At 47.1% G+C, this 21,468-nt stretch overlaps 9 protein-coding genes across 9 annotated transcripts; 5 read left to right on the top strand and 4 right to left on the bottom strand.

Annotated features, from left to right (window-relative positions):
* Window positions 1-438: 438 nt before the first annotated feature.
* FMAN_14011 (uncharacterized protein) lies at window positions 439-1,335 on the bottom strand (the record flags this gene model as incomplete). The annotated part of the gene is made up of 1 exon (XM_041833554.1): window positions 439-1,335. One exon carries the CDS (start codon window positions 1,333-1,335, stop codon window positions 439-441), a length of 897 nt encoding a protein of 298 aa, XP_041683905.1.
* Window positions 1,336-2,224: 889 nt separating this feature from the next.
* FMAN_14012 (uncharacterized protein) lies at window positions 2,225-3,882 on the top strand (the record flags this gene model as incomplete). Its single annotated transcript, XM_041833555.1, has 4 exons — window positions 2,225-2,494; window positions 2,550-2,785; window positions 2,881-3,106; window positions 3,166-3,882. 4 exons carry the CDS (start codon window positions 2,225-2,227, stop codon window positions 3,880-3,882), a joined length of 1,449 nt encoding a protein of 482 aa, XP_041683906.1.
* A 1,475-nt stretch (window positions 3,883-5,357) lies between these two features.
* FMAN_14013 (related to glutathione-S-transferases) lies at window positions 5,358-6,232 on the top strand (the record flags this gene model as incomplete). Its single annotated transcript, XM_041833556.1, has 4 exons — window positions 5,358-5,436; window positions 5,487-5,533; window positions 5,580-5,617; window positions 5,671-6,232. 4 exons carry the CDS (start codon window positions 5,358-5,360, stop codon window positions 6,230-6,232), a joined length of 726 nt encoding a protein of 241 aa, XP_041683907.1.
* Window positions 6,233-8,744: 2,512 nt separating this feature from the next.
* Window positions 8,745-10,522, top strand: FMAN_14014 (uncharacterized protein; the record flags this gene model as incomplete). Its single annotated transcript, XM_041833557.1, has 3 exons — window positions 8,745-8,914; window positions 8,975-9,471; window positions 9,528-10,522. The coding sequence occupies 3 exons, from the start codon at window positions 8,745-8,747 to the stop codon at window positions 10,520-10,522; spliced, it is 1,662 nt and encodes a 553-aa protein (XP_041683908.1).
* Window positions 10,523-10,753: 231 nt separating this feature from the next.
* FMAN_14015 (uncharacterized protein) lies at window positions 10,754-12,938 on the bottom strand (the record flags this gene model as incomplete). Its single annotated transcript, XM_041833558.1, has 5 exons — window positions 10,754-11,027; window positions 11,124-12,290; window positions 12,342-12,493; window positions 12,574-12,681; window positions 12,774-12,938. The coding sequence occupies 5 exons, from the start codon at window positions 12,936-12,938 to the stop codon at window positions 10,754-10,756; spliced, it is 1,866 nt and encodes a 621-aa protein (XP_041683909.1).
* Window positions 12,939-13,364: 426 nt separating this feature from the next.
* On the top strand, window positions 13,365-14,449 carry FMAN_14016 (uncharacterized protein; the record flags this gene model as incomplete). The annotated part of the gene is made up of 5 exons (XM_041833559.1): window positions 13,365-13,541; window positions 13,612-13,692; window positions 13,749-13,862; window positions 13,919-14,243; window positions 14,295-14,449. 5 exons carry the CDS (start codon window positions 13,365-13,367, stop codon window positions 14,447-14,449), a joined length of 852 nt encoding a protein of 283 aa, XP_041683910.1.
* A 532-nt stretch (window positions 14,450-14,981) lies between these two features.
* FMAN_14017 (uncharacterized protein) lies at window positions 14,982-17,060 on the bottom strand (the record flags this gene model as incomplete). The annotated part of the gene is made up of 4 exons (XM_041833560.1): window positions 14,982-16,528; window positions 16,586-16,714; window positions 16,789-16,909; window positions 16,977-17,060. 4 exons carry the CDS (start codon window positions 17,058-17,060, stop codon window positions 14,982-14,984), a joined length of 1,881 nt encoding a protein of 626 aa, XP_041683911.1.
* Window positions 17,061-18,296: 1,236 nt separating this feature from the next.
* On the top strand, window positions 18,297-19,703 carry FMAN_14018 (uncharacterized protein; the record flags this gene model as incomplete). The annotated part of the gene is made up of 5 exons (XM_041833561.1): window positions 18,297-18,500; window positions 18,547-19,018; window positions 19,073-19,411; window positions 19,462-19,587; window positions 19,654-19,703. The coding sequence occupies 5 exons, from the start codon at window positions 18,297-18,299 to the stop codon at window positions 19,701-19,703; spliced, it is 1,191 nt and encodes a 396-aa protein (XP_041683912.1).
* A 577-nt stretch (window positions 19,704-20,280) lies between these two features.
* FMAN_14019 (uncharacterized protein) lies at window positions 20,281-21,208 on the bottom strand (the record flags this gene model as incomplete). Its single annotated transcript, XM_041833562.1, has 2 exons — window positions 20,281-20,963; window positions 21,016-21,208. The coding sequence occupies 2 exons, from the start codon at window positions 21,206-21,208 to the stop codon at window positions 20,281-20,283; spliced, it is 876 nt and encodes a 291-aa protein (XP_041683913.1).
* Window positions 21,209-21,468: the final 260 nt, after the last annotated feature.

Here is a 21,468-nt window from a genome sequence, read left to right on the forward strand (position 1 = left end):
AAAAGCTCAAGTCAATGATATTCATTGCGATGTTTAGAGTAACTAATAAGTGTCGATTTACCCAAGATGATCACTCGTAGATCTATCGTGTACTTATCTTGGCTAAATTTCTCGTCTGAATCAGGCGGGTCATTAAACGATCTCGATTTCATCCTAGTCAATTAATCATCCATTGAGCCTTTTTTTAAGCTTAATTTAGTGGAATTGCGGTACTTGGTCATGACGAAAATATATGCTGCCCATGAAAACTCCCTTGTGATTTCTTTCTTGAGAAACTGAAGAGTGCACTGCTTCCTTCTATGCCTCATAAACTCATGCCAAATGTTCTTTGCCGACCAACTAGAAAACTCTGGTTCATCAACATCTCAATACTGTCATATCGCCTGTCGCCATCAGTTACTCAAGACGTTGGTCATTTCATTTCTCCTTGCAGATGATTTATCGTTCCTTCGGGCTCTCAATTTTGTTTCCGGGTTTTGTGGCCGAGATAGCTACATAGTGCCATCGTCCGTGGCCACGATATGACTCCACACCGGCCACTGTGTTAATAAAGTGCTTCTCCAAGCCCAGCAAAGTAACCAACAGCCACGGAATGTAGGCGACCAAGTAGAACAGTCGTGTCATGGGCTTGATCTTGTCCGAGTAGTCTCTCACGACGACATCAGTGAAGCCGGCTTCTTCAAGCATGTCCTTGAAAACACCAGGATGTGAAAGATCATTTGTTGGCATCGCAGCAATGTCATTGATCTTTCGCATCGAATTGGCCATTTCATCGGTGGAGTTGTCAATAAACTCGTGGTCATACTCAAAGAGCGCAATGTGACCACCGGGTCGGAGCTTTTGGTAGAAGCCAGCAAGGACGCCCTTTGGGTCTGTAGCATGCACGAACGTCTCCATAGTGTAGATGCCATCGACTGACTGGTCATCCAAAGACTCGAGGTGGTGGTAGTCCATCCGCCGCACGCTAATTTGACCGTCTGGCAAGCCAGCACGAGCGACGTTACGCTTGGCTTTGGCAACATGATGGGGGACAACGTCGAATGCTTGCACACGGTACTTGAACTTGGTCGCCATTCGTATCGCGACGTGTCCAACACCGCAGCCCGCATCGAGAACTTGGGCCCCCGGGGGGAGATTCAGGGCTTCACCAAGCTTGTCCTCCATGCGCCGGAGCGCGCGGCCGATTGGGAATGGCCATCGTGTGTCGTGTTCGTAGTAGCCAAAATGGCGCGTATCGCCGAGGAACAGCTTATAACCAATTCTCGACTCGAAGGTGTTGTAGTAGGATTGGAGCTTGGGATTGTGATTGATCAACGGCTCTGACTCGGACGCCATCTTGAGCAGCGTCTTGGGTTGTATAAACAGGTCGGTCGGGCAGGTCGGGTCGGGTCGAGGCGGGGAGCGCGGGGGGCAGCACCAGAGCTGTCGTGGGCTGAAAGTAGACGGCAGAAGACGCGGAGGCGAGTGGGATGATTGCTGAGAATTCGAAAGTGACGAGCTGAGGGGAGCAATGCAGATATTGAAACAGGAAATGTCCACGACGAAACGACACGTGTGTGTCTTACGTTCTGCAACGAATTGCTTGGTTGGCAGGCGACTTGAAAAAGAGGCTGGTTTCAACGGGAGCTCTTCAGGGGGCGCAAATTTCGCCCGTTGACCATGTCTTCTCAATCCGATTGGCCAAATTGTCCTCAATTTAACGGGTGTAGCCTCTTGTGCCGTCCTGCGGACCCGGCCCGCTAAATCAAACCGTCCACTCAACACGACACGTTTAGCGCTCAGCCCCTCAAAAGTACGTACATACGAATACGTAGGCGCCCTGCTCGCCCCAAGCGTTTACTTGCATGTGATTGCGTTGCAGGAGAACAGTACACATCCGTGTCGAGTATGTGTGAGAGCCAATTATTGTTTGTAAATATCAAGTCGAGTAACCAACATGCATCAGGTAGACGGATTTGGCAACTGAGAGACTCCTGGCCTGACAATTGTTATCACACAATTTGTTTCAGAGGGTGTGATTGTTGGTTGCAAATATGCATGTTGGTTCTGCTGAAGATGTTGCACCATGGGGGCCAAGGGCGAGAAAACATGGATCGTCCACTCGTCCTGGTAGACAGATTGAACGGAAAGGCTGGTTGATAAATACATGTGTGCCAGTCAACATGTCGTCACATCATAGCAATTAAATTATTCACAGCTCACGTGGTGCCTCTGGCCAGTCACCATGAGCTCAAACACATCTGGCCATCAGCCATTGGTTGGTTGGCAAGATAGCAGCGATGACAGAGGATCTCTCGACGTCTTATGGTCCTGTCTTGTTACATTGCTATTATGCGCCTGGGTCTCTACGTACCCTAATGCTGGCTCGCCTCACGACAAATGGTACCACCCGCTTCTCGATAAGTTTAATCTCGCCATTATCACGTTTCTTGGTCCGGATTTTCTTTTCGGTATCGCTTTGGGGCAATTCTCTAGTGCTCGATTAAGTGTCAAGGTACAACGGGCAAATTATACAATCCAAGACGCTGTAACTAACACTCTCATGACAGGCTTTTAAGAGAGACAGTCACTTGAGCAGGGGTCAAAAATGGAAGCTCATACATGGTTTCTTTGTGGACATGGGCTGTCTTCATCTCACAGCGCCTGACTACTCTACCGCCGATTGCAAGAGCTTCCCAATCGACGCTAAACAATTCCACTACCTCGTTAAACACGGTTTTGTCGAATTCCCAGACATAGATAAGCTAGAGATCAAGGAGCGTAATTCGGTGGATACACTCTCACGGTAAGTATACCACAGAAGCGCGAGATGAAACTGACGCTTGTCATACGTCTTACCTCGTTGGAGTTGTCCTAATGCATTAAGCTCATTCCTTCTAGCATTATTACGGTGTTTCAAGCCGCATGGTTTACTATCAAGGAACTTGCACGTATCCATAAAGGGTATCCGATCTCAACCTTGGAGTTAACAACACTATCCTTCTGCTTTATCACATTCGTGATATCGGTTCTCTGGTATCATAAACCCTCTATTTCCAAACCTCAATTTATCACCACAAAAGACAATATCACTGTCGAGGAAATTCGTGAGTATGCTAGATGCAATGTAGGTTAATCTGACCTCCGATGAGTATTGAAAACGAAGACTAACGGCATAACAAATAGACCCATCCTGGGCTTCAAGTCGATTATTATCGAACTCCTTTGGACTTCATCAGCCGAAGACAGTTCGGCATAGACGCTCATTGGAGATATTATGTCTCACTAGCACATAAGCTGCGAATAAATTTTGTATCTCGACCCGTTTCCCGAACGCCTTGGGATCGAGTACCTTCAGACATCTGGCTAATCCCCGAGCCGTGGTTTGCCCCAGGAGCGGCACTGATCTTGATCGGCTTCAGCGTCATATTCGTCCTCGCATGGAACTTTCAGTTCCCAACTGCCTCAGAGCAGCTTTTGTGGAGGATCTGCAGTGCTTACCATGCTGCGTTCAGTATCTACGGAGGAGCCTACTATGCGGTTGAGATGTTCAAACCTAGCAAAAGACAAAAGACAGCACCGATAGCTCAGCTCAGCAGCCAACTCAGGACCAACAGTATGGAGTCCATTGAGATGGAGTCCCAGCGCCGAGTCACCTTTGGACGGCGTAGGTTCTTGCGCTTTGTTGAGCGAGCTAGGGTTTGGAGGAATCTATCAGAGGACCAGGATCCGGAAATGGAAGTTCCTCTTCGGGTGATCATCCCAATCACATTCACTTGTTTTGTATACTGCCTTTGTCGTTTTTATATCTACATCGAAGACTTGATCTCACTACGGTTACAACCTGCGGAGGTGTACTTGACAGTAAATAGGTATTTACCATTCCTGCCTGGAGGATTATAGGTTAATCCACCTAGGCTATATCGCTGGTGACTTTAATGACAATATAATCATTCTTTTAAGGCCATACAATTTCTAAGACCTGCTATTCTGGTGCTATAGACTTTATATTAATCAGCTTAGAGCAGGCTAGGAAACTTAGGACTTTTCTCATAGATGATGAAAAGACTTATGTAAGTTCAGTATGGAGGTCGGCCCACCGGGAATAGCAAATAACGGCTCTGGGAACTTATCAGGACTATACGATCACCATTTCACCAAGCTGTCTCGAAACTGCGTTTGGCATGGTTATCTGGAACCTAGCAGATATATGCCTCCTTACAGCCTGACAAGCCAAGCCCGCTGGAGTCCATGGATTAGATAGCTACTGAATTTAAAACCCTCGCCTTTACCAATTGGTGATATAATTCGTCTGAAATTTGGTCCTCATTTTCCACTGATTTCTCATAAGCCGAGCCTATATTGCTGCATGACTAGAAGTTGCAGACCGTATCCTCTCTGTATCTTCCTATACCATTATCTGGACCGTCGAACTGGGCTTCATCCTAGGGTTAGCGATTCTGGAGCAATAGGACTGAATTAGACGACATTCTATTGTTCCGTGAATGCTCTGTGTCTATTATCGGCGGCTTACATGAACGGCGTCTGACCTTAACTATCTCTCATATCTTCTGGTACGACAAAGTACTCACCGCGTCGGCGGCTAGTCAATTGCTCACAACTAACCAGGCAGGCCCCAAAAATAAAACCCAATATCGAAATAACAGTCCCCATATATGCAACATTTCGTAATCATGCCAAGGTAACCAGGTCTTATTTAACCAGTAACTAGTCTGATACGAATAGCCAGAGTTCTTAACCCACGTGTCTACTCAAGCAGTAGAATTTCTTCATAAAGGGGGTTGTCGGATTCATGATTGAGACCGAGACAGTTAACTCTGGCTTACCATATATCAATGATAGAGTACCCTTCCATCTCTGTGAAGAAAACTCCATTATTCTTGGCGAATAACTTTGACCATAGTGGCATCGTAGAGCTTTCGACTTTGATGTCAATGTCCACAATGGCTGTATGGAACATTGGCAGATGGTAAAACAATTAATGAGAATTATTACACAGTAGAACAAAGGCATACACATAGGGCTATATACCTATAAATTAAATACTTCTATAAATAGATTCATAATTCGAGACGCTCCTTGTGTCTATTTCATCATCGCAGACTTCTTACCTTCTGCTTTTGGCAATGAAGGATTGTGCTAACATCCATCGTGTGAGGGGAAGATATGATGCCCTTATGTTATTGGTCCGGGCCCGACCTGCTGATTAATCTGACGATAACGACCCTGTTACTATTTATATCCTGAAGTACCTTATCAGCCAGTCAATTCCCTCAATTATACCCGTGAATCTGTATTGGCATTGAGCAGACAGGCCAACATCATATCGCATACTGAAACCAGAGACCAACAGCAGCATGTCTGAATACAAGATCACATTTTTCGATATCCCCAGCAAGTCGCCTCAGGTTTGCTGGTCGATGAATACCTGGAGAAGTCAGTCCCCATAATTAACAAACTGCACCCAGCACTAACAGGACTTACAGCGAGATTGCTTCTTAATTATAAAGGCCTTGATTATAAAACGGAATGGGCAAGTTCTCGAAGCTATGATAAGGCGCTTTTGCTAATTTGTCTAGCTCGAGTATCCTGAGATCAAGGAACGTCTGAGCAAGCAGTACGTAAAGCCAGTAACATCAGTTGAGCTTCCAGTAACAGTGCGGTTCTCAGTGTATCCCCAAATGAACGAGGCGCACCCTTCACATGCCCAGCCGTTCAAATTCCAGACGGCTCATACATAATGGACTCTTACAAAATCGTCGACGTCATCGAGGAAAAGTACCCTGAGCCAAGCGTACACCTAAACAACCCAATGCAAGACCGTCTCCGCGCATCAATGATCAAATTCATGACAGAAATGGTGCCAGTCTACGTCCCTGGCGTCGCCAAAAACATAATCGGCGAAAAGAGCATCGACTTTTTCCTCGAAACGCGTTTGCAAGATGTAGGCATGCCTCTCTACGAGTACGGAGAAAAGAACTCCCCGGGTGCATTTGACAGAGCGGAGCCGTTCGCACGTGAGATCACAGCCCTGCTCAATGAGAACGCGTCAGGGCCGTTTTTGCTGGGCGATGTGGTGAGCTATGCTGATTTCATCTGGGCGGGTATTCTGCTGTTTTTCCAGTGTCTTGGCGAGGAGGAGTACAGGGAGGTGCTGAGAATAACCGGTGATGGAGACGTTCATATCAAATTCTTAGATGGGTTGAGACCTTGGACGGAGAAGAATACCTGATGCTATCGATAAGGGATGGACGCGAAATGATGGGTGAATTTAGGCTAATTGTCCTGTTTAAGGGGGCTTCTAGTATAGCTGATTGGACATTCAAGACTACTATATCTCTCGATATAAAGTATATAGCAATATATTGTCTATCTATTGATTATCATTATCAGTGTCTTTTCCCCAGGTTCTCGTTGAACAGAATCATTTCAGGTCTCATGTTTGTTAAGAGATCCATGTGGATCGCGTCTGCCGATCTTCATTCTCCCTGGGGTTGATATTTTCTCCACGCCAAGTAGTTTTTTCACGTCCACAAGCTTATCCACAAGCTTGCTTGGCTACTTGGCAACCTCGATGTTCATTTTGGATAAGTTCAAAGCCCAATCATCAGCCTTGAATGACGATGCTCTGACCGTGTGCGTGAGACACCTGGGTAAATTCCTAGCTTTCTGAGAGCCAAGAGTCTTGGTAATTGCCACGCACAGAAAGTCATCAAGCATCGAGGACCGTGGCAGTGGCTTATAATGGATAAATTAAAATGTTTCAGCCTAGGGAATGTTGGAAGACCGTTTCTCAAGAGTGGATATTCGCGTAGCCTCCACGCGTTAAAGCGCGTCAAAGATATACCTACCCTAGGTTTCGAGGTTTTTACTACTTTACAGAGCTTGCAACTACCCCGTAGGAGTATTATGGCAATTGAAATTAAACAATTAAGTTTCTTGTATTTATTTTATATCTAATGGATTCACTGGGTTTTCTGTTCTTCGACGTTCCAAGTGTCTTAACTCTCAATAATGAAAATTCACGGTCTTCTCGGCTGTGCACAGGCGTAGACAGCGAAATCACACCGCGCACGATGCCCACAGATTTCAGCTGTTGCAGTCGCTTAACAAAGGTAGAATCCATTTCTATATGAGTGCATCTTGACACAACACGATCGGAAGCCGGCGACGTCGTCAGCTGAACGGCCTATTCCTCATGGCGGAGTCAATCCAAGTCCGTCAGATCAGCCACGCTCGACCGAAAAACAGTGGATGTCTCAGAATCTGGGCCTGGGGAATTTCGGCCCTCGGTTCCTGAGCTCCACGTCAAACAAGGGCGGGTCGAGCTCAGGACAAATCTTGTTGAGTGGAGATACCGTCGCGAAAAAGAATTGGGTTCGGTGAGCGCCAAGGTCTTGGTCGACGGTTAAGAACTTGTGTTGGTCTCCAGTTTAGACTCTTGGCTCTGGGCTGTTCTGGGATCATTATGCGACGCGCAGGTTCTAGGCCGACTTTTTATCTGTCAATCGGCTAAATTCCATGCACATGACTCTGAAGCTAGGTATAACAGATCGTGGCTATTTCAGCTGATATGCCGAAAATAGCTCGGGATTTGCATGTTTCTTTTTTAATATTCGGGTTTTGCGAGAGAAATCGCATTGAAATCGATCAGGAGAAGAATTGGGAACGGCTTGTGATTGGCGGACTGATTAAGGTTGTTTATTTACCCGCATTTATCCGCATTTAGCCAAATGCCACTCTAAGCCAAGACTGGAGAATATCCCCGAAGCCATCTGAGCAAAAAGTCACGGGTCATAATTCCGCCCACGAGGAATTTCATTTTTGCTGTGTTTTCTTCATTTTTCCATCTTGAATGGCTCATCTACAACAAGAATATGGTCTTGGAGGATGGCAAATATTAGAGGCACAGCTCCATTGATGGCTGCCCCAAGAAGGGCTGGCAACAGGCAAAAAGGGATCTTCAGAGCCCAAGCCCGTAAGCGTAAGCATCGGTGATGGCCATGATGTTATGTCTGTCGCACGTTTTGGCCCGACGATTCTAGACAGAAGATCAGATCAGATGGCAGAAATACGACAGACAAAAGACGATGTTGTAGCATGGTGTTCGTTCCTCGCGAAAAAACCCCGTGGCGAGATGAAAGGGCCCCCTTTCGGTAACAGGCTAATAGCGAAAATCACCCCCATGGGCGGCTTAATCGCAGAGCCCCATTATAATAATGCTTCAATTACGGGGTGCTCCGTGCAACAACATCAGTTGGAACAAGTGCACAGTGGAGATCCCCCAGCTTGTGACTGTCGATTTCACTCTTCTCCATTCTTCACCCCTGCTAAATGAGCGCGGCCCGGCCTCCATCTTGGCTCGAGACTCATGACTACCAAGACTTCCAAGACAGCCAAGGTGGAACAAGATCGCCCATTCCGAACAAATGAGTGGAACCGCACGTTAAGCGGACGCCTGTCATTTGATTCAATCGCTGTTTGTCTTTTGCCTGCTCGGTTCTTCCGCACAATCTGGGGTCTGCCACCCGGTCCGCACGCCCGTCGCATTTCAGATTTCGTTCTGGCCTCACTCGACGCGTTTTCTATATCTATCCTGGAATCTCCCCCCATTTTTATCAGTTCCCTTTCACTCTCCACCTCAATAACAATCTGCTAAGGCCACTGAGTGCTTCTGGCAGAAGAAGAACAAACTACACTCTATTGCCTCTTTTCAACATTTTCCCCTCGATTGAGAAATCGTCATGGGCATCAAGGAAATCATCGGCCTCGGCGTCGATGAGAAGACGAAGAAGCTTCAGGAGGAAGCTCCCAAGTTTGAGCATGTTACTTGGTACAAGGACCCCGGCCTGAGGGTCTTGACCTTCTATGCATGCGTTCTCTGCGTTTCATCCATGGGAACTGGCTGGGATGGGTAAGCAAACCCCAGAGTTAGTAATTCCAGCCACAGTTTATTGACATGGCTCGTTTTTAGTATGTACATGGGTGTCGTTCAAAACTTTGACACCTGGAACGACTTCTTCGATAAGCCCGAGGGCAGCAGACTCGGTCTTTTGGTCGCTCTCTACCAAATCGGTTCAGTCGCTTCTATCCCTCTTGTCCCTGTCATCGCCGATCGCTGGGGCCGTCGCCCTTGTATCGCTCTCGGCTTCATCCTCATGGCTATCGGCGCTGGTCTCCAGGCTGGAGCTCCCGACTACGCTACCTACTCTGGCGGTCGTGTTCTTCTAGGTTTCGGCAACTCATTTGCTCAGATTGCCTCTCCTATGCTTCTCGCTGAGCTGTGTCATCCTCAGCACCGTGCTCGTTTCACCACTGTTTATAACTGTCTCTGGAACATGGGCTCTCTGCTTGTTTCTTGGACTTGCTTCGGTACTCACTACTGGGGCGGCGGCAACAGTGACTGGTCGTGGCGATTCCCCGCCATCCTCCAGGGTGCTCCCGGTCTCATTCAGCTCGCCATTCTCTGGTGTAAGTTGATCTTCTGATATAACCATTCAACGATCTTGCTAACGAACATCCTCTAGGGATCCCAGAATCCCCTCGATTCCTCATCGCCAAGGACCGCCAGGACGAAGCCCTTCATATCCTCTCCAAGTACCACGCCAACGGCAACGAGAACCACCCAACTGTCCAGTTCGAGTACCGCGAGATTCGCGACACCATCAAGGCTGAGCAGCTCGCCAACAACAGCTCCCGATATACCGACTTCTTCAAAACCAAGGGTAACCGCTACCGCCTCCTCGTCCTCTTCTCCCTCGGTCTCTTCTCGCAGTGGTCAGGCAATGGTGTTGTCTCCAATTACTCTGCCCGTCTCTACATCAATGCTGGTCTCGATAGCGAGAACGAACGTCTCATCATCACTGCAGGAAAGACCATTCTCGATCTGTTTGTCTCTATCGGCTGCGCTCTCCTCGTCGAACGCCTCAACCGTCGCTTCTCTTTCCTCTTCGCCACTGGCGGTATGTGCCTGACTCTGCTCTTCTGGACTCTGACCTGCGGTCTCCACGAGCAGCACCAGGCCCCGGGCGCCAACAACGCAATGATCTTCCTTGTCTGGCTTCACGGTGTCTTTTACTCGACTTGTTGGTCTGGTCTCTTGATCGGTTACGCTGTCGAGATTCTGCCCTACTCTCTCCGTGCCAAGGGTCTGATGTTCCTCAACATTTCGGTCCAAATCGCTCTTCTACTCAACAACTACCTCAACCCTCTTGCTTTCAAGGCGTGGCAAGCCCCCGCCGTTCCCGAGGGCGAGAAGGAAACTGGATACGGGGGAAACACTTGGAGACTCTACCTCATTTACACCATCTGGGTCGCTGGTGAAGTTCTCTTCATCTTCTTCATGTATGTCGAGACTCGTGGACCTACCCTTGAGGAGTTGGCCAAGGTTATCGATGGTGACAACGCCGCTGTGGCCGATGTCGATCTCGAACACGTTGAGAAGGAGGTTCTCAGCAAGGAGACCGAGAGAGTTTCTTCTCTGGATCAGGAGGTCCACGAGGTTGCTCCCAGCAAGGTCTAAGTAACGTCTTGTCACATTCACACGAGGAGGGCACTGCGATAGTTAGGAAACGCGCATCTGCCCGTCTACGATAATTGTTTTTGATCTAGTCTTATGAGCTAGCTGAATGAGTTTAATGCTATATACCTTTATTAACGGATAATACTCCCATTTCTCGTAATTACTGTAGTCTAAGCTGCGACCTAGGCGGCTTTTGTATGATAAGTAGTTAATGTCGACTATGCATTTGACCTAAACCTGAAGTCCTCCCACAAAGAACTTCAATACGAGAAGATGTCGAGTCAGAGAGCTGATGTGATGAGGTAGGGACTTTAAAGATTTATATATCTGTGAATCCGGCTTCAAGTGCCATGTAGCCATATCACGTTCTCGAGATGCGTTTGCGCGGAGGACAAGAACTGCAACCACCTCGGATGTAACGGACTCTCGAATCGGGACAGGATAAGTTGGATGTGTGGATAAGAAAGAGGACCCGTCACCGATTCCTTGAAGCTCTTGAACGACACTAACACAAATAGTTAGAGGCGAGATTGAGTAGATGGAATAGCGTTGACGGTCAGACTCACAAATTAATAAACTTGGAAGCTTCCAATAGACCGACAATTGCTCAAGCTGGAGCAACAGGAGAAGCTCACAATTCTCAATCTCGGATATGAGATGTGTGTTTGTACTTTCAGTATACTTCTTGTGAATATCCAAGAAGACAAGCGCAGTCAAGCTGATGAGCGAAAGTGCTGGATCTACCGTGAGAGTGTAATTGCTGTCCCATTTCTCTGCTATCCCGGCTATGTTCTGGCAGGTCTCCAGGACACGCTGCCAGCTAAGAGTCCAATCATCGCCTTCGGGAAGATAGTAGCAGCTCGCAAGGGCAGCCAGCAGTTGTGCCATATGTAGTTGGAGTACTGGAACTAATCTCGCATGGTGATTTGTGTTTGACTCATTCATGAAGGCGTTTCTTCCAGGGTTCAAGAAGTTTCGCGGTAAGGCTAGACGTATTGCAGATAGTGTACGTTCTGCGTCGAGTAAATTCGCCGTGAGGATCTCGTGAGGAACCAGATAGCGCATGCTCATTGCCCGACCGAATTGCCGCAGGACAGTGACGGTGATGAGATGGATGTTGAAGAGGACACTGCTTTCGTTCCCGGTCTTGACGAACAAGAGAAGGTCAGGAAGACCACGCGGATCGTGGGGTAACCTGCAAGGAGCGACGAAACCCTGAGAAAGCTGATCCTGGTGATTTAAAGATGTGTTGACAAGGCGTTCATCAACTTGGTACGGTGTTCCGGATGAGAGATTGGCGTACGAGTCAAGACGATACACACACCACCAGACAAGTTTCCAGTTCTGAAGGTCCGCGTCACTCACATTGGACCATTCTGGGGAGACGGATTGGATTATGTCCAGACGATCAAGGCCCATCCAATACGCTAGCCGGACGATCTTTCCTATGCGCATCCAGGCTTGCTGCCCAGGGAATTGGTGGAATTCATAAAAGACGAGTAGGCAGAACTTGCGAAAGAGGTCAAGACTTGGGAAATCACCGGCTGTGTCTTCTTGAAGAGTTGTGTTGCTTAGGATTAGGTCTATACGACCGTCGAGGTCAAAATGAGGGGATGAAAATTTAAAGCCGAGGAGTTTGGCTGTGATGAGAAGTAGAGCTTCAGCGAGTTCGGGGCTGCATGCTGATAGGGCGTCTTTGCTGCTTGATGCTGCGGCCTCGGAGAATAGTGGTATGGCTTCATTTATGGATTTAAAGTATTCATCGGCCCTGACATGGTTAGTGAATGAGGTTCTATGACCATGCAATATCGTCTCTTACAGGTACGTTTCCTCTTCGGGCAAGATGTTTAGACTTTGTGTTGATTGATTGCCAATAGATGTGTGGGAAGTGACAGGGGTTTCAGGGCTTTCAGATGGTAGATCCGAAACAATTGGAACCGAAGAAGTGATGTCCTCAAGGGTAGAATCGGCCTGCAGGGTGGTATCCTCTATGTCTTCAAAGCGAGTGATTAGATAGCGTGATGCTTGAATAGTCAGTAGACGGCTCTTACCAGAATGCCTCCTCTCTCGATTACGGATTGCCCGTGGGGCCCTACCGGAGCCAGGAGCTGGCCCTGGCCGACGACGCGTCGTAGAGTAGCTACATGTCTTGCCGCGGTCTAGGCACCGTGAGCATGACGGCTGTCCTAGATCGCCTGTACCAGGCCGGTCGCATCAGTACTAGGAACAGGGAAATGCCGGATCATCTCACATCGGACTTTGGAGCTGAGGCATGGAGAGTGTCAGATGCTGTAGTGCCGAGAATTGATGCGAGGTCTACGAACCGAATGCAGTTGTCGCAGACTCTGGTGCTCAGCCGATGAGCAGAGGGAGCTGCGCCGGATGTTCCGCCGCCTGAAGACGGTGACGCAGACATTTCTTGGTATCGGAAATACTATTTATCGGATAATATCACTAGATACGCCGCTTGTAGGTGTACAATAGCATATGAAACGTCAATGCTGGGTCGTTGTCTGGTGTAATCAGACCATCGGAGGTGAGAGAAGTGGTCGAGATTGTGGATTTGCAAGATGCTCCGAGGAATTATGTAGTATTTCCGATGACTAACCGACCTCGGCACTTTCACTGCAGCTAACCCCACGTCGGAGGATCTCAAAAGTCAAAGCTTGAGATCTGCCGTAGTTTCTTGTCCCCCTCATATCAGTATCGTAGAAAAAGTAGCTTCTTCTGGATTACATCCTGGGACATTACAAATGAGTGTTATTATAGAGAAAATGTATTTAAGCACTGATGTCGATGTAGATCCACGGGCCGGCAACATACCCTGTGACATACCTACACGATGGCTAATTTCGCAGTACTGATCAAATTCGAGTCTGAAGAGGACGGGGAAACATATTTCGCCGACCTGGGTCCCGATGCTCAAGGTCCGCCTGCTCTCGGCACCAAGGTCAGCGCGGTCAAGTCTTTACAGGGCTTGGCCGACAAGCACGAGCCCATAACAGTGACAATTCGTCGTGTGAGTCTTTCCGTGTCATAACTTTACTGAGATCAAGCTCTGACCGATCCACTTTACTAATTGAATACAGCTCTTAGCACCACTTCCAAGAGATGACCTCCCTTTATACTGCGTGGGGTTGAACTACCGAAGCCATGCCAAAGAAGCTTCAGTACGCCAAAGCGAAATAGACAGACGGCTCTGAGTCAATCGCTAACAAGACTGTAGCTCACCTTGACGTCAGTTCCTCCTCTTTGGACCAAGCCAGCTGCATCACTTGCAAACCCAAATGAAGACATTCCACTCAATGACTTTTGCGCAAAGAGTCTCCCAGACTATGAGGTAAGACATAAAACCTTGCTTTAAATGACGGTAGTTTATACTGATTACACGTACAGGGAGAGCTCGTTTTTGTTACTTCCAAACAGTGCCGTGACATTTCTCCCAAGGAAGCTAAGGACTGCATCCTAGGGTACACCGTTGGCAATGATATTTCTTGCCGCATGTATCAGCTTCCCAAGCATTCAGCGGGTCAATTCTTCTTCGCCAAGGCTTTCGACAAATTTGCACCTATCGGACCTGCGTTGATTAGCCCAACTGTATTTGGTGATGGGTCAGGCTTTTCTGTAGAAGCAAAAGTCAATGGAGAGGTTCGGCAAGTAGCAGAGTTTAAGAAAGACATGGTCTTCTCGCCAGAGCAGATTCTCAGCCATATGAGTCAAGGTACTTCACCATTACTTACGAGGGGGATCAATGTTAACAGACTTGTTACAGGAACAACCATACCGGCTGGTACAGCGGTCATGACGGGAACACCCGCTGGAGTGGGTGCTTTTCATAGTCCCAAGGTATTCCTCAAGGATGGTGATGTCCTTGAAGTCACCATGGCGCGGGTTGGGACATTGAGGAATGTGATCAAGTTTGAGTAAGCATCGTTCGTTCACCTACGTGAGCCTAGAACAAGAAGCTTTGCTAACTGCGCATTATGCAGAGTTGGACTTTTGACGCGTCTGATAGTCTCTTTACAGAGAGTTGCTATCTTCCTGTTCAGTAGATTCATGTAGAAGCTACTTACGACATTTGTCGTCGATGTGAATAGATATTTTGTCTGCGCGCTTCAGGCTATTATGTAAATTCCATTCTTGAGAAGTTCTTTTCATTTGATAAAACAGAAACGTGATGCTTGTAGCGCTCGGCCAACCTGGTGTCCTTGAGACGCTTCATCTGTGGAGAGTTGGAGCCATTGGGTTATATCTAAAGGTCTACTTTGTGCCTAAGAAATATAATAAATATCTAGGTTGTGAGCTAGACGTGCCTTAGGAAGTAAGAAAATATTAGGCCTTAGATAAGGTGTTAAAATAAATTTAGTAAAAGGTATCCTAAACTTAGGTTAAACTTGTACAATTTACCTAAATCTTTTCCTTATTTAGGATCAAGGTCCCAAGTTTTCTTTCCTCCGCTTTACCGTATCAACAATTTCTCATCCCCAAACCCAACAAAAGCTCTCAACGATTCCAGAGAGCTTACCAGCCCAGCGTAGTCAGAAGAACAAGCAAAGATAAAGAAGTCGGGTCGGAGAATCGCAAACTTCGTGCCTCTTCCAAGACGCTTGCCAAAGACCGAGCTGTCATATCTATTCGCCATGTGCCCATCAGCTGCGGCGATCTCCGAAGGTGAACAGACTGTGAGATGACCAAACTCTCCATTAGTGTCTGAAAGCGTCTTTTGACCTAGTGATGAGTCGCTCCAATGGGCATCGTAAACAACGATGGCCTCCTTGTAGATGATTGATGAAAGTCCAGCTTCTTGGACTGCAGCCTTTGCTTCGGCGTGCAAACTTTGCTGGCTAGCGGGGTTTCCGTCGCTCACAACCACTAGAGTGAAAATCGTATTGCCCTTTCGCAATACTTCGTCCGATAAGAATGACTCTGCCAGGCTCTTCGATCTCATATGTATCTGTGGAAGACGAGTGCCACCTTTTCGTTCCTTGACAAAGAACCCGCTTCCAACACTCGAAAAACCCTTCTTCTCTTTACGGGATACATAATCTATGTACCGAAAGACAGGCGTGCCGTGCAGAAACATCAAAAGCCGGAGACATAACCGTAACCATAAAGAGGGCTCACTATTGCAGATGCGGCCGTTGATCATAGAGAACTGCGCTGCGTCATCGATGCTCTGACGCCGCTCGGACTCCCAGCACTTGAGCAGCTTGTCGTGGTTTTCGGGCTTGGAGTCTGGGTGGAGCATCAGGGCTAACCTCCATGCAAGTTGGTGAGCATCTCTAACGCCACTTCCAATACCTTGACCGGCGAAAGGAGGAAAGACATGAGCTGCGTCGCCAATGAGGATAGTTCGACCACTGAACCAGCGGTTAACAACTTTATGAACAAAGTGAAATGGTCGACATCGCAGAACTTCGATACAGTCTCGTGGGTAACACACAGGCCCGCCGAACTTGTGACTGCGGCTGCTGTCTTCCTCAAGAGTGATCATCGGCGTAATATGCTCCCAGAGTAGCTCTTCCGAGTTGTCCTTGATAAGTGCTTCCTCCTGTGCAAACTCATGACGCCAGAGTCTTTCCTCATAAGGGCCAAATCTTCCAGAAGCAGTCGCCTTTCCAGGCGGGGTGCAAAAATGCCATCCAACAGGCCAGAAGAGATCATAAACCTCTTGCGGCGAGTAACGAAACTTCCAGAGTGGAAAGTCCGGATGAGTCTCTGGAGTAGGAAGCTTCATCTTCAAGTTGGCGGCTATCCAGGTGCCGCTGTAAGGATAAAGACCGTCTTGCTGTTTTATGCCTATAGTTGGTTCAAGGAAGTGTTTTCGTACGATACCTAGCTTTCCATCGGCGCCAATGAGCCATTCTCCTTTGATCTGCTGTCGTGTGCCTTGGCTATCGTTGAAGTCGATCACTGGTGGATCTTGTTCCGATCGTGAGACCACTTCACAGGCGACACGTAGTGAACAGAACTTTGACTCTTCAATAGCCTTCCTCAAAGCCCCTTCTGCATCTACAGTTAGCATGGAAGACACTTGTCTTTTTGACTAAAGAGAAGGCATACCTAGACGGGGCTGCATTTGCAAAATGCCTTCTGGTAAAGCTTGTTCAAGACTGTTGATGCCCCCGATGCGAACTGAGAAGAACGGGAGAGTATTGAATGCACCACGATGGAAATTAAGATGTGGCATTTCTGTATCAATAGAGATGAGTACATGATTTGACTCAGTTTGCAGATTCATTTGCTCTTGAAGGTTGTGGACCTACCATGACCTATGCCCGTCAGGTTGTTGATCCCGAGGCTGTGTAGTATTCTGACCGCATCTCCAGTGAGAAACACGCCTCTGGGGTCAGTGGTGATCTCTGCTTCTTTTTCAAGAATGACAGACTGCCGAGAGTGCATCGTCAGTACTGAACATGAGGGTGCTGTACTTATCGAAATAGCAGCTACTGACATGAATCTTCAGTCGGGCTAGTGAGAGTCCCAGGGCAAGACCTGCCGGTCCGCCACCAACAATGATTACTTGAGTTTCATGCATTGTGTTATGGGAGAGATATGCCCTTCGTCGTGCAAGTTGGACTATACATCTCATTTGCAGGACTTATATGGACGACAGCCAGCCCAATGGTCCGATGGGGGTACCATGGGCCTATGCCCATGATCCTCGGTAATGATACCCGAGACTCCATTGAAATGTCCCCGGTAGCAGACACCGCAAAGCATTGAATGCGGGGCCCACGCTTCAAATTGGGTTTGGCCTTTCGGAAGATTCATGGTCTGTTTGAGTTCCTCCGCCGCTAGCTTGCAGATCCTCCGAGCATCTGGTGGCAACAGAAGCAACCGAGGAGGGAACAAATACCATGATGCAGAGTTGTTTTCTTTGGGCGCTACTCAATTTCAGAGATGGATGCTACGGTCCTGTGAAGTACATATCCTGCTATTGACTTTTTGAGGCCCTTGCATCTCTATAGATTACCAGACCCAGCTTGGTACAAACAGTAGTCACCAGGACAATTGCATGACAAGCTATTATTACATTGTAAAAGAAACACAATACTAAAACGAAACCACGTAAATAACTGTCTTACAATACACTGTATTATTGCAAGAGAGTACGTAGTGTGCAGCGCAGTGTATTGTCCTAGACCGCCTTCCCCTCCACTTCCCTACCTGCTAGCTCATTAGGGGCTACATACAATTCAACGAGCTTCTACCAATGCCAGCACCCTTCCAATAGAGAACAGTTCTATGTAGCTACTGGTACCTTGTCTAGGTGGCTATTTCTGCTTGTCTCTGGCATTATCTGACGAATTTCTTTTGAAGATAAAGCCAGACATTTGTGGCCAATAACAGCCATGGCGTAAAATACACCCGCTTTAGGAAAGTGAATCCCCTTAATTCAGTGCTTATAATTGGCCAACGCTACAGTTAGTAGTGTTATTATCAGAACACCAGTTTCCCATATCGTTTAAAGTAGATTGTACCCACTTGAGTAAGTAACACTATTGGCAATGGCGGTCTCAAATCTGAGGCTTGTCATTTTGCGTTCTGCAAGGGATAGGATATCCAGAAGTAGATCTTATCGGCTGACCAACCAAGTGGATTACTCATGTGATAACCACGATACGTATACAAAACAGCGCATCTTCAGTCGATGTGAGAAGAAATATGATACTTGACATAAAATCTAACAATTACTCAGCCAGTACATGCTTTAAGTAATCACCATCTCCTTAACCCCACGACACTGTCCAGCTTCCAAGCCTCACAAGCAATGTCTAGGCTCATTGATGTGTCCCCTTATATTCTTCCTGGCACTCTCTTTGCCTTAGTGTTGCCTCTTGTCCTATTACTTAAAACATTTTCCCCCTCTAAATCTAGAGCAGGCCAAGTCTCTGCCAGGCCTTTCAAGCTACCAAAAGGATGGTGGACTGACACCAAACGGTTTGGTGTTGAACAGCGTGCCATCTTCAGCCAGGTATGTTCTGAGACCATATATGTTAGATTCAATTTGACAAGAGTAGAGCTGGATTTGCGTCAGTCATCGCAGTCGGTTCTCGAAGGCTGGCGACTATATCGCATTTGAAATTGCGGGCTTTAGACTCCTCCTTATGCTAGGCAAGGATGATGTGGTACGAGCATTTCATAACGTCTGTCGGCACCGCGCATTTCCAGTCACTAGAAAGGCTTCTGGCTCAGCATCTATACTTGGCTGCAAGTATCATGGGTGGAGTTATAATAATAAGGGGGAACTTACGAAGGCTCCCCACTTTGAGGATGTGATTGGTTTTGATAAGAGCCAAAATGGTCTTTTCCCTGTTCACACCAAGATGGATGATGATGGATTTCTACACATTAACCTGAACAACAGCCCTGGAGCAGGCGATACCAAGCTTGAGAGAGCCAAGGCTGTGAGAAGGCCAGCACCTACTTACCAGACCCAACAATATCTTGGATCTTGGGAAGTAAAAGGGAAGTTCAACTGGAAGGTTCCTGGTAAGTACCTTGGTTCGCTAGCACCAAATGCGACGCATGTTTACGGAGGTCTAGGGCATGACTTTGATCGGGAAACGTCGTCTGCACCTTATGAAAGCTCTTTATCGCGCTTGTTTGGTCGGTCTGATGCCGGACAGCTTCGATTCAGCCCTCTCACCACCGTTTATTCGCAGAAGAGAAGTCCCATCTGGTACCAGCTCACGTATTCTCCGGAATCTGTTAGACAAACCACCGTACGATGTGACGTGTACTCAAAGTCAAAGCAAGATAGCTCCGACTTTGAGAAACATTTGAAGCCCGATCTGGAGGCTGAGATCAATTCAATCGTTCGAAGACATGAAGAGAGTTATGAGAAACTCGCAAGCTCTGTCCATTCCCTGTATCATGCTGGAGGTAGGTCGCACGGCTACGCTTAGTAACTATAGAAGACTGAACATGTCCAGATGAGCATGCTACGCTGGCCGATATGGTGGATAAACACGCCAAAAGAGAGAAGAGCGAAGGAGCAGAGGTCAAGCCAGCGGCAGTCAATCAGTGTCGAAGTAATGGCTATGCAAAAGCCGAAGGGTGTAAGTTTGATATCACTGCGCTTCTATTAGTAGATTGAATTGGGCAGGGCTAATATATCTCTACAGTATGTATGGCTTTGGAGGGACTTGATGACTCTGGGGATTTGGAATGGTAGCTACTAAGATGATTTAATTAAAAATCTGGCACATGATCTGCCGTTGCTTCTTTCTGGCTTTTTGCATCCTAAACTATCTTGTAAATGAGCCTTAACGAGGTTTGATAGATTGCTGAGAAAGCCTCCGATGAAGGCTAATATTGAAGAAAAAAACCATGTTCTTATTATGTTGCATAGCTAGCCATCGCCATTATGTGTCATTCATTCTAAAATCACAGAGATGAGTCTTACTTTAAACTACAATAAATAATAAATTAGCTACATAACTGGATGTTAAAGAATTAGCTCCTGCAACTTAGGAATTAGGATTAAGTTAGATTTACTCTATTGATCTATTGCCTATATATCCACAAACAGTTTGAGATTATATAATTTCTAACCCCGAGAATAATTTGAATTCCTAAACGGATTTACGTTATTGCATTATTCTGCTCTGTACAGCTTGGCAAAGCGAGTAAATCATCGAGATAGTCGGCATAGGAACCCCAAGTCGAAGCCCTTCACGCATTGGTTCCCCTACTAGATATTCGTACTCGATTGAGTTTCCCTAGAATTATTTAATCATCAGGCTGAGTCCTCAAGGATTATGAGGAATTGTGCACACCTTTCTGATGTCCTGGAGCATACTAGGTTCAAAGTTATCGTCCACAGCGTCGTCATCTAATAACTCCTGGGCAGTTTCTAAGGGGAGCCTGTGTCCAGCTGCAGCTGCAGCAGCCATGATCTCTTCCATGGCAGCCTGTATTAACTTTCTCATCGCTGGACTACCTTGGCGGAGAGAACCAGAGTCAAGGTTGGTGATGGCGCAAAGTGGGTTTATTGTCGCATTGTAAACAAGTTTTCTCCATCTGTGTCTCATGGTATTGTCCGTGTAGTAGCACGAAGCCTTTCCTGAAGCCGCGTATAATGAGACAAAATTCTTCGCCGCGGCCTCACCATCTGCCATATTGACCTCTGTACTTGGAAAGGCGCCAACACGTAAATGATCGTGGCTCGTATGTTGGATCCAGCCTGGTCTTGTCTCTTGCGAACCGGCAAAGCTGATGCCAGATAGCACGACATTGCTAGGATACCGCTCGATGTAATCTCTCTCGATATTCAATCCATTCTGAATGAGGACGATAACGGTGATGCTTGGTGAAATTGCAGGTGCAATTAAATCTGCCATACTTCGGCCAAGTCCAGGTATATTTTTAGTAGTAATAACGATGTAATCATAGACCAGGTCATTCGAAGACGGATGAGGAATTTTGTTCACGACTACAGAACAGGTGTGGGTAGTTGAAGGGATATCTTGATGGCTAACACTTACTTTTGGTAGGGCGCCATCCCTCTATCTCACCATGGTCACATGAACTGATTTTGTACCCATTCGCACTGACAGTTTCGTAGTTTGAACGCAATACAGCTGTCACTTTGGCCCTTGAACTGGCCTCGAGGCTCAAGGCAGCAATAACACCAAGCCCCCCGCCTCCAATCAGTAGGATATTTGAGGTTTTAGTCATGGTCGCGAATGTGACATAAGAACTTTGCCAATGCTGAAGAGTGATGGCAGGCGAGATTTCATCGAGGTATGAGCAGGATAGCAATAACGGCAGGACATAACTAATAATCTACATCTGTTATAGTACCATGGATTCTACATTATGATAAGCTTTCAACTTATCAATTCTTTCAATTCTCAAGAGATTGTTAATCACGAAGAGAAATATCACAGATAAAGGCGGGGTTGCCCAGCTCGGAATTGAGGCAACGGAGGCTTGGA

The sequence above is a fragment of the Fusarium mangiferae genome (genome assembly GCF_900044065.1).
Source record: "Fusarium mangiferae strain MRC7560 genome assembly, contig: FMAN_scaffold007, whole genome shotgun sequence".
In the NCBI taxonomy this organism is placed as follows: Eukaryota; Fungi; Ascomycota; class Sordariomycetes; order Hypocreales; family Nectriaceae; genus Fusarium; species Fusarium mangiferae.